Below are 11,334 nucleotides of genomic sequence, written 5' to 3' on the forward strand. Positions count from 1 at the left end.
AGGTGCTTTACTCACTACTGCCACTCTATGGTATATATGTGGACTGGAAATGACGAGGTATACCACTGCATTATTTTTAAATACAGTAAACAATGATGATAAACAGCAGATTTGGAGAGGCAAGCTATTCCTCGTCCATGGCCTTACGAAAGAGCAATGTTTGATTATCGGGATGATTCATTTGCAATAATTGCCATTTGTTGTGTGATGTGTCTTTTGCTGCATAAAAAAAAACAATTGCTGCTGAAATTTAAAATAATCTCCGTCTAATCTGAAAATACTCATTCAAGGTGGATTTTGTTTTTGTACAATTGATTGTGTTCAAAGACTTGCACACATTTAGCACAAAATCCAATATTGCTGTTTATAGTTCAGCATTAATTTATTTAGTAATGTTTTATACAGTGAGTTGAGGAATTACATTTTTATACATTGTTATACACGATTCAAGTAACAAACGAGAAGGATTCCATGCTTGCATGACAGTAAGATGGAAATTTACAAAAAAAATACATGTTGGTCAATGATGGATGAACTCTTGCAGATATTTTTGCAATGGACACGTGCCCACTCACTGATAATCATCAAAGCAACAATTTAAAATCTTACTGCATGAGTGCCCTAAAGCTGACTTCTGAGAATAGACATTGAATTGACTATGATTACATACAGGACTTTATATACAGTGTTGTAATATAGACCTATATATTTTTACAAGTATACACATAAATGCAAAATAGAACGTATCCTGAAAACATTATCTGAGTTCACTTTATATCCTTGGAGAGAAGAGAATTGAGATGTGTATCTGTGGTGTTGTTGTTTGGAATCGATAGCAAGATATCTTTGTCTAAATAGGTACTACTTCTAGATTGTTAACCAGAGAGGAAGGAGAAACACACAAATAAATGCAGATGAATATGAAAGAAAAGTTTGTGAGTCTTGGAAAAATCTAAAGGGAAAAAAAACCCAGATTGCAGCACCTCACCAACTGACACTTTGACTATACAGTACGCGTATCATGTGTTCTTAAAATTGCACTGAAAAGGTTGTCACACAAAATTATTACTTGAATTACAAGATCAAATGCAGCAGATGGTGTGTTATTCAGGAATAATGACTGCCTTTAGCGGACCTTTAATTATTGAGACAATATTTAATGATGATGAATGAATGACTTACCACTTACTGTGCGTAGGTCCCCGTAGATCTGAATTATTCAGCTAAGTGCTATAAGGTACATTTTAAAAAGCCTGAATTCCAAGAGAAAATTGTGACACATTTCACAGACATGTCTTTCTCAGAAGATTTGAATATTGTTACAACTGGCGGAGTGCTTTCTGTAGATTTCTGTAATTTTCTTTCTAATCTTCTGCAACAATTCTCTCCATCGCTTCCTGTGGCCCATGTTTACTGTGGTCCACTTCATGTCGCCAAACAGCACAGTAACGTGATATAATTACAAGACTTGATATAGTTACAAGTAAATTACAAGTATATTTATAAGTTTGAAGACACTTGCTTTCGAGGACATACTTTGGTTGAATGCTCAAATTATTTTCAATCTTTTCTAGGGGTAGAATCATTTTGGTCCAGGCCTGTTTCATGAGTATTTTTTTAAATAATTCTGTTGAACCACAGTAGCATAGGCGAGGGGGGGGCATTTTTTTTCATATTAGGGGGCTGCCATTTTGTCACTAGCTGCTGAAACAAAATGACGGCACCACTGTCAGGTAAAAATGTGAAAATGTGAACAGTAACTGTGCAAATGATTCTGATGAACTACACTGATGATATTGACGCAGTGCATGAAATAAAACATTTGAACATCTAGCTTTCACACAAATGAAGTGTCTCTTTTTTCCCCTCCACGATCATTGGAATCCCCTCCAGAGCTTTGCAACACAAATAATGTCCATTTCAATCCTCTTATTATAAATCACATAAAGTAACTTCGGGTTGAAGAAATGTTTTTCGCACACGTAACCATCGCTGATGATGAACCTTGCTTGACTCATCAGGATCAGTCATTGTTCATGTAAATTTTCCATCAGTTCCTTGAAGGAAGTAGAATCCCTCAAAACGGAACCTCACGGCTGAAATCAAGTTATTAAGTGGCATCAATGTACCCAAACATGCTCCTCTCTCAGACGGTTACAGGGCACATAATAACTTTGTCCTCCAGCAAGACGCTGACGATGAGGAAAACAAAGTAGAGCATGAACATGAGGAAGCCGAGCACCTTGCTCATCCTCCACTTACAGGCCGCGATGGAGATGATGACAAATAGGAGCATGAGGAAGAGGAGGACGATGGCACAAAAAAGGCCGTTGCTGCTCACCTCCACCGGCTTGAAGTCATTGATGAAGTTGTAGATGAGCCAAGGGAATGGCAGACTAGTAAGACAGTTAAAGTACACTAATGAGCTGGGGGGCAGTGGGTCATATCTTATCTCATTTCAACATTCCACTTACCCCACAGTAATGTCAAAGATGTTCGAGCCTACTGAGCTGGACACAGCCATGTCACCGAGACCTTTTCGGGCCACGATCACACTGGTGATGAGGTCAGGGATGGAAGTGCCCGCTGCTAGAATAGTCAGACCCATGATCTCCTCTGTGATCCAGAATGTCTCTCCAACCTACAGGGCAAAGAAACTCTTGATTTATGCATCCATCATTACTGTTAGGGTTGTTGCTGATGAGTAACCAGTTCAGCCCTCTGGATAAACGTTGCCTGGCTTTGCATGAAACACCTGCTCTGGGAGGGATCTTAGTTTTTTCGTCATCGGTAGTAATAGTGGTTTAACTGACGACAACACTAATAGGAGATGAACAATGATACTCTCCTGAGACCCAGAGAAAAACCTTTTGGAATTTCAAAAACACAGCATAATTTATAGGGCTGAAAAAAAAATATTGCTCTATGAAAAAAAAGTCAAAATATGGTTTTGTTTCTTTTTTTTACAATGTGTCCTTTTGAGAGGACCTCAGGGGCTGAACATTAACACGCAGTCATGAGGCTAAGGCTTCATCTTCATTTACTTATTAATATGAGCCAAAGACAACTGGGATGTTCTCTCGATCACCCGTGACCTCAATGATGATAAGTGGTATTGACCTTCTAGGGCATGATGGGTCTTTTCATGTCTGTCTTTTGCATTTGCACCATTAAAATAGAGTTGCGGGTTGATCTGGCTGTGGCTCAAGGCAGATTAGCCAGGGATTAGCAGCAGAGGTCATATATTTAACACCCTGCTACCAACTGTATGTACGTAGCTCTAAAATAGACGGGAAAGAATAGAAACAAAAAACATTCGCGTGTGTGGGTGAGTGTGTATGCCAGTTACCTGATGTGCCCACCACACCATCAGATAGGAGAAGAAAGCAATCCAACTGATAGCGCCAAGAAAGGTGATGGGGAAGAACCTTTCTGAGGTCTGAAACAACCAAAGAGGATACAAGTATAGCTTGAGTTCATTTTCCTGACAGTAAGGTATGATGTAAGTGCATGCCAGGTCATATTTTTTATAGCCATGCATGTGCATGTGTGTATTTGTGTGTGAATTTTCACCTCTCTCCTGACATCAGGCAGTGTGAGCCAGAGAGGAAAGACAATCGGGAGGATGATGAGGTAAGTGATACGTTTCCTATTGGTATCAGGCCAGGCCAGACTCAGAGGCTGATCTTCATCTTCCTCCTCTTCGCCACCCTGATGGAGAGCCCATTTACCATACTGTATTTTCTGTTCACATTTCACAGCTATATTTATTTGTTTAAAGATTCATCATGAAGCAAGGTGCAGACACCGTACCTCGTCTCCTATGACACCGTTCATGGGAGGCGTGACTTCCACTGCGACCTTGGTACTGATGGGAATGGTTTTAATTGCTTGAGGAAGAACACAAAGAATAAAACATGTATTTAAAGAGAGAAAGAGGTGAAGCTTTGTGTTGTATCTGGGTTAGGGTTTACATATCTATCAATACTGACAAAGAATAATAATTAATTACATGCAAGAAGACTAAATCAGGTCAAAATCATAAGATTATACACTGCGGGTTCGAATCCGGACTCCGGCCTTCCTTTAGGCTTTAAATTGTCAAAGTTAACTGTGACAAGAAAATGGATGGATTGTAATTGAATAAGACTGTAACTCACCAACACCGTTGGCACTGGCAGCCAGATCTTCTTTACATTTCTGTTTTGCCATTTTGTGAAGGATTGATGCCTTCTCTTTGAATCGTCCTAAAATTGGTACAAGAAAGTTTTGTTTTGTGGTTGCATTGGTGCATTATGAGAAAAAGTCTTGTTGTTGATACTTATATATTACGACCTGGAATTGTCTTGTTGAAATGTTGGAGAGCAAATATCAGTATTTTGCTTAAACACACCTTCATTACTCAGAGGGTCCAGCGTGTGTATCATGAGCTGGAAAATGCTGTTTCTCATCAATGAGTTGTGCAGTGAAGCACAGCTACCTTCCCTCTGTAACCTTGGTTTTGCCTGTAAAAATACAAATGGGTCATAATATTCTTTTGGGAAAAAAAAACTTTGCACTCAACAAAGCCGACTCACCATTAGTTTGTTCTCATCATCTGCAGCAGGGGGGTTGACCTGCAAGAGAAAAACAGAGGGAAACAATGCTTGTGTCTACTCCCTCCAAATATTTGCACAATTCCTAATATTTGTTCAGTATATCTGACCATACCACGAAGGGACACTGTCACGGATTGGGGCCCCATGGAAAAAAAAAAAAAGAAAAACTAAAAAAACATTTTTGATACATCTATGTCTTGGCTTGCTTTTTGTCCCTTGCTGGTAATTTCTGTATTATACTTGATATACTTTGATTTTGTATTGCACACCACAGGTGGAACACAGATTCAGATTCATGGCCCTATTCATGCCCAGCACATGTCTAGCGAAAATCGTAGTCTAATTGTGCCTTTAAATTCAGTGCAGGGCAGAAACTGACTTGCTGTGCACAACTGCAAGCACACTTCCATGGGTGGACGATGTAAAATTGGCCAGAGTGATCACAAATCAACACTGTGAAATGACCTTCCTACATGATTGTTCGTTAACCTCCAAATTCACCAAAATTGTATAACAGCACTTGTGCCGCAACTTAGACTCGCTCCAAGCTGGTCTAAGGTCTAGTCTACTTTTAGCCACCTAATTATTGGAGCCTATAAAATAAAAAGCCCTCGGTACACAGGAACGCCAAGCATCGGACAGTACGGTCTGCCAAATTCCCCAAAACAGTAAAGCAATTTACCCCAGGATAAAAATTAAGACACATGTGCGCTCTCTACAAAAAAGCCTTCAGAAAGAAAGAAGCGCAAAGAGTGCTGCAACTCTTGAGCTGGTGCCCAGCTAGAATCTCATTTATTTGCAAGTGCAACAGTGATTGATATAGATATTGTGTTGGACATTTTGTACAACTGATTGAGAGCGTGCTAGGATGTGTGTTTGCTGCCGTCACTGAAGGTAAGAAGATATTAAGGGGATAAAAGAGGATTGGTGTCTTCCGTGCTATCATTATGCAAACCAGTAGCTGCTCACTCTTTTTGCAATGGAAACTGAAGTAGATATTAGTTTTGGTCTCCCAACAATGTCCCCAATGGTCGTAACACCAGGATGTTGTCAGTCTTAATTGTGGAGAGGTCTTCTTGCTCTCTACCCTTCTGTGTGCTGCTGTGATTCCCTCTACCACCAGAGAGTACCTGACTATTATTAGCGTCTTTAATGGGATTGAAGAGCATTAACCTTTGGGATTATTTAGCAGCAACCATTACATGAGGACAGGTGGACATCAAGAGCCTTGCAACGAAAATGGAAAAGCTCTTTTTGGAGGTGATGTTACGTAATCAAAAGTACAGCCGATTCCCAGAAGGCAGCAAAAGCCACAGGACAGTTGATGGCTTCAATATCCTCATCACGTTTCAATATGCTATACAATATGTGCAATTTTGGAGGAATAACTCACATCAAGACATTTCATGTTAAGGTGGAAGCGGGTTTTGAAAATCATAGTAGTGATGTTAATAGTTCTTCTTGAGAATCAGTTTGTTACCGGCAACTGTTGATGATCATCATCAGGGACGGAGGGGATAATGCCACAGATTCAAAGCATTGACGAGCGTCAAAGAGGCATAAATAATCTTGGTTTTGCATCAATCTTTGTTTGACCTTGTACTATGTCACACACCACAATGACACGACATAATTTAGACTTCCACCATGAAGTGATTGAACAAGTGGATGTCAAGTGATTGCCTCTGTGAGTGTGTTATTAATACAAAACTAATCCACGGACAGCATAAGTGACATGCAGAACAAATCCAGCCACTGGCCCCGCAGATGAACGAAAGTGAAGGGGCATCTTCACAATGTCAGATAGAAGACAAAATGTGTTGAAAGAGGAAGTGTTGATGAGAAAGACAGTCTCTTCTGCCTTTTCTCAAACTTTAAAATACAAAGTGTGTTTATTAAATCAAAGAAAGCCAACATCATTTAGAGAACTTTCCACCTAATGTCTGCAGATAAACCAAAGTAGCATCATTTAGCTGTTACAGGAGCTCCATTGTGAATTACCTGGGTTGTTCTGTAGAAAACAACACATTTTTGGACATAAACAAACCAACAAATTGAGTTGTTGTTTTTTTTGGAGACAATTTTAACCCAGCAGCTTTAAGGGTATGTTCTTTAAATTCGCACGAAGAGGCCGTGGCTTGTCTTAGTGTCTGGTACTGTGTGACAAGAAGTGCAAACATTTGCCTCCATGTACAAAAGAATGCACATGACTTTGACCTTCTGTTAATTACTGAGTGGTGTATCAACACCTTGGCTCATTATCCTGTCTGGCCTCATAAAGGGCATTGCGAGAAATGCAATCTCTCAGATGCACATGACAAAAGCCGCTTTTGCAAAATATTTGGTAATGACTTTTAACTGTATTTGGTAACATATTTAGAGAATCTGAATTAAAATAAAAAGGCTCGTGCTAGAAACCAATTCGTGTCGGGCGTGTCATGGTTTGGTGAAACTCTAGCTTTGTAACGTGTGGTTGGATGAGCAGAGATAATACATGTGTTCATGGAATGAATAAAAGATTTATGGATGGATAGATGAAAATAGGGTTGGCTCAATGGATGGACGGTCGAAAGGAAATTATGACAGATGGATCATGTATAGTTGGTTCGGTTGTATGAATGTAATGATGGCTTCAGAAACCAACAAATCCAATTATTGATTGATTGGTTGCTTGATTGGGTTTATAGATAACCAAAGATGTATGGATGAAGAAATGTAGAGATGGGTGGATAGAATTAGGAAGAGAATATGGATGAATCGATGGACAGATGGACAGATCGATGGTGTGATAAAGGGATAGACAAGTGTAGTTGGGGACTATTCAGAAGATGGATGGATGGATGGATGGATGGATGGATGGATGGATGGATGGATGGATGGATGGATGGATGGATGGATGGATGGATGGATGGATGGATGGATGGATGGATGGATGGATGGATGGATGCATGGATGGATGGATGGATGGATGGATGGATGGATGGATGGATGGATGGATGGATGGATGGATGGATGGATGGATGGATGGATGGATGGATGGACGGATGGACGGATAGATGGGTGAAGGGAATGAATGATGGATATAGGGACGATTCAATGAAAGTAGGATTGATTGTGGGGAAGGATGATTTATGGAAAAGCAATGCAACAGGGTGATCGTTGGACCAACACATGGAGCGATGGATCAGCTGGACAAACAGTATGAATGGATGTATGAGTAAATGGATAGTGAGTAGAACGAACAAATGTGTTGATGAACTGATTAATGACAATCTGGCACTTGGTGTGGATAAACGGGTGGACAGGTGAATGGGTGAATGGAGTGACAGATGGCTTAAGGGACAAAAAGTGTAAAAAAAAGTCAAAAGCAAAAAAAAGTGTGGAATGGGTAAGGATGGATGGATGGATGGACATACAGGCAAATGGACAAACAAACAAATGGACAGATAGCGAAGGAACGGTTGTGTAGGTGAAGAAATGGACATACCTTGGGTGCAGTCTCGATTATGTTCACCTGGTTGCTGCCCAGTATCCTTTTGATGACCAGTTCTACGTTGGCGTTGAACTTCATGAAAGTCACATAGGTGAAGTAGCACATGAGCAGGGCAATACTTTCCGTCAGTGTGATTTGATTATCCAGAAAGAAGTAGATGAGCATGAGCAAGCCAACAATGTAGAAGGAGACGTCTCTGAACAGAGGCCACCAGGTGAGGTTCAGCACCTCTTTGGAGAAAATGGCGCACATGCCGATCACAAACAAAATGTTAAAGACGGCGGAGCCAACAATGGTGCCGATGCCCACGTTACTGTGGGAAACAAAGACTCCTATGACGGAGGTGAACAACTCTGGAGCCGAGCCGCCCGCCGCCATGAAGGTGGCTCCTGCTACATCATCAGAGATCTCCAGCTTTTCGGTAATGACCGTTAGGGCTGGGACAAAGAATTCATCGCACACAATGGCTAAGGCTATAAACATGTACAACATGCCAAACATATGCAACACCACAAAGCCTTGGCGTCTGTCCTCCACGCTAAAGTAGTCTGTAGGGTAGTCCCCGTGATTCATCTCAATTTCTGATGTTTGTTGGTCACCCCCGGGGTTGGACTCGTTCTGGTGCTCCAGGAGAGTTCTTTGGGGCACCTCTTCATCTCCCGAAACCTCCGATTCAGGCTCACTGGGCACCCCCGTGGTGACAAGAGACAAGGCACTCCATGAACACACTGTGCATACCACCGCCATGCTGAAGATCAAGCCAAGAATTCGCCCCGGCCGCAGTTTCCTTTTCACACCCTGGTAGCGGTGCCTCATGCAGCTATGAGGAGGTCCGAGAAGCGGAGCAAAGCTGGTCGAATCCATGGTGTCTTGACTTCTTGTCAGGAAGTAGTCCATCATCTTTGGTTCTCAGGCAGAGTGGAAATATTTACAATCACCCCACCGAACGATGGGTTGATGGTGCTGTTGGCTCTAAGGGCGAGGATCTGATAGGCCACACTGGTTCACCGATTGGTTTGCATGTTGTTTCTCCTTTTAAATCCAATGGAGGCCCTTGAGTCGGATTCCGGGGTCCAGCCCATTTAAAGGCTTCCTCATATTACTCCCTGGACAGTGGACAAAAAAACAACAACATTGTAATTCAGAGGAATTATCACTATATTATAAGTATGAACAAAAATGTAATGTTAGGTGACACAATCCTATTTTGGTGAAGATGGTAACTAATGCTCAGTTTTGCATGACCGATAAAGTTGAATTGATCAAGCGTGCACGGCATCATACTGAGCGCTCGAGATAACAAATATTTAATAATAAAAAATATTAATAAGAGTCCTCAATATAAAGCAATGTAGATGCTCACCGATGCAACTACATTTTGACAGAAATAAACATATTGGTAAATTTCTTTAATACTGATCGTGTCAGATCTGAGCAGTGTGTTATACAATCTCATTAGATTCAAGTGCAATGATGTGACCCCGTACAATCTATAGCAGAGACAACAAATAAACTTAAAAGATTACATAAATTGTTAAATAATGATAAAAAAAAAAGGGTTGTTATTAGTCAATACTACCACACTTGTTTGCGTGTCTAATTAATTGGTGGTCAAAAGAATGTAGGGAATATTAGTATTAGTTATTTTACAATTGGTTTTTTTTGTTTTGTTTTTTTAACTTACATGTGTGCTGAATTGTAATTAGCAAGACAAACGAGAAGTTTGTCATTGACAGCCGATAGAGAATGATAAAGCTTGCATAGAAAAAAAATACGAATAGGTTCTTTTTCTCATACGTGATTAAATGGAGGCAAATTGACTGCATTTTCAACACCAATTTTCGGCACTTATTTTAGTGCTTGCAATCAGGGGAGTTATACTGTCCATATTCAGTGTCTGCGGCAGCCTTCTTAACATTGTGCTGAGAACCTGTGAGCATTTGACATTAGTGAAAGCTTATTAGGAGGCTCGCTAATCCCTGATATACTTAGCTAAGCCACACAGTCAGCACACTGCTGCTTGAAAAGTATACAGTCACAAATCAAATGTCAACTTTAGGATCAAAACTAAAATAATAACATAACTTTCAAACTTCATCAATTAACCCTCAATTAAGAAAAATATGATCATAGAAGCAAATGAGATGAACATCATACACATTCAAAAATAAAACACACACAAATACACATAGATAATACTGTAGTAAAGAAGAAATCCTCACCTGAGTTGGAGGGTGCTCTGCCAGTTGGCCTAAAGATGGAAAAAATAGTCCAACCCCTCTCAAAAAAGTCCCGATCAAATTTCTAAAACTGCCAATGGTAAATCCTCTGTGAGATCTTCGCCACGAGAAGTTCTGAAGTGAACAAGCCGAGCGCCGACTGCCAAATGCTCCTCCCACGCTCGCTCTCTATTCCTCCCACTTAGAACCTGCCTCCCTCCTTCTGCATCTCCCTGTTCCTCCCCCTTCCATTCTACCTTCAATTCAAATCCAACGTCTGTCTTGTCTCTTTTACCGGCACCATTTGCCACCTCACCCCGCCACACCTGCTCTTCATCCTCACACCCAAGTCAGTGGATGTTGTCAATCTCAACCAGCTTAGAGCACAATAAAGCTGTGGCCCATCGTGTCATCAAGTCAATGGCCTGTGCATAAGGGCCCAGCAGATGGAACAGCAAACTTCATCAGGGATGATTAACTAGAACAGGGATCAAATTTTTTGTAACTGAGAGCTACTTATTGGGTACTACTGAAATGGTAAATAGCACAGAAATTTGCTCAAATCATCTTTATTTATGCATTATTGATTAACATAATGTTAATTTAAAAAAGTGTAACTCCAAAATTTGAAAGATTTTCTCCCCAGAGCACAGAGCGCTGTGGGATTTAAATAACCTGGCCTTTTGTCTCACGTCTCCTACTGTTTCTATCCAATTAAACAGGAGCATACTTAATGGAGTGGCCCTCTCACTTTCACTCCCAGCAAATGGTGCTGGGGAGGGCTTAGGGAAAGATTGGCTCCATCCTGAGCCTGCCAAGACCCCCGTCAAAATCCTCTTCCATCTGGGAAGACATTAACAGTAAGTAGAGGAGGACTAACCTATTTGTCCTCACTATGCATTCTCGTGTTGGCGAGTGCCATATCACAACCTGAGGTAACTTCTCATTTGATTTACAATGCTTGAAGGCAGTAGTTGCTGTATTAAGGCCCGTGCAATGTCCTGTCAGGGCTAAACTTGTTATA

The 11,334-nt window shown here is 40.8% G+C and overlaps 1 protein-coding gene across 1 annotated transcript; it reads right to left on the minus strand.

The window, feature by feature from the left end:
* Positions 1-350: 350 nt before the first annotated feature.
* Positions 351-10,505, minus strand: slc24a2b (solute carrier family 24 member 2b). Its single transcript, XM_088372835.1, has 10 exons — positions 10,314-10,505; positions 8,086-9,197; positions 4,578-4,616; positions 4,394-4,505; positions 4,161-4,247; positions 3,814-3,890; positions 3,574-3,711; positions 3,350-3,439; positions 2,475-2,641; positions 351-2,396 (listed from the first exon to the last, which is right to left on the minus strand). Exons 2-10 carry the CDS (start codon positions 8,989-8,991, stop codon positions 2,147-2,149), a joined length of 1,866 nt encoding a protein of 621 aa, XP_088228961.1. The 5' UTR covers positions 8,992-9,197; positions 10,314-10,505; the 3' UTR covers positions 351-2,146.
* Positions 10,506-11,334: the final 829 nt, after the last annotated feature.

The sequence above is a fragment of the Syngnathus floridae genome, chromosome 4, assembly GCF_059516105.1.
Source record: "Syngnathus floridae isolate MCC-2025c chromosome 4, RoL_Sflo_1.0, whole genome shotgun sequence".
Taxonomy (NCBI): Eukaryota; Metazoa; Chordata; class Actinopteri; order Syngnathiformes; family Syngnathidae; genus Syngnathus; species Syngnathus floridae.

Coding starts and splice junctions, on each gene's coding strand:
- slc24a2b (XM_088372835.1), bottom strand. CDS start 8,991: ATGATGGACTACTTCCTGACAAGAAGTCAAGACACCATGGATTCGACC. Junction 4,506..4,577: donor ATGATGAGAACAAACTAATG/GTGAGTCGGCTT, acceptor GTATTTTTACAG/GCAAAACCAAGGTTACAGAG. Junction 3,891..4,160: donor TGCCAGTGCCAACGGTGTTG/GTGAGTTACAGT, acceptor TTCTTCCTCAAG/CAATTAAAACCATTCCCATC.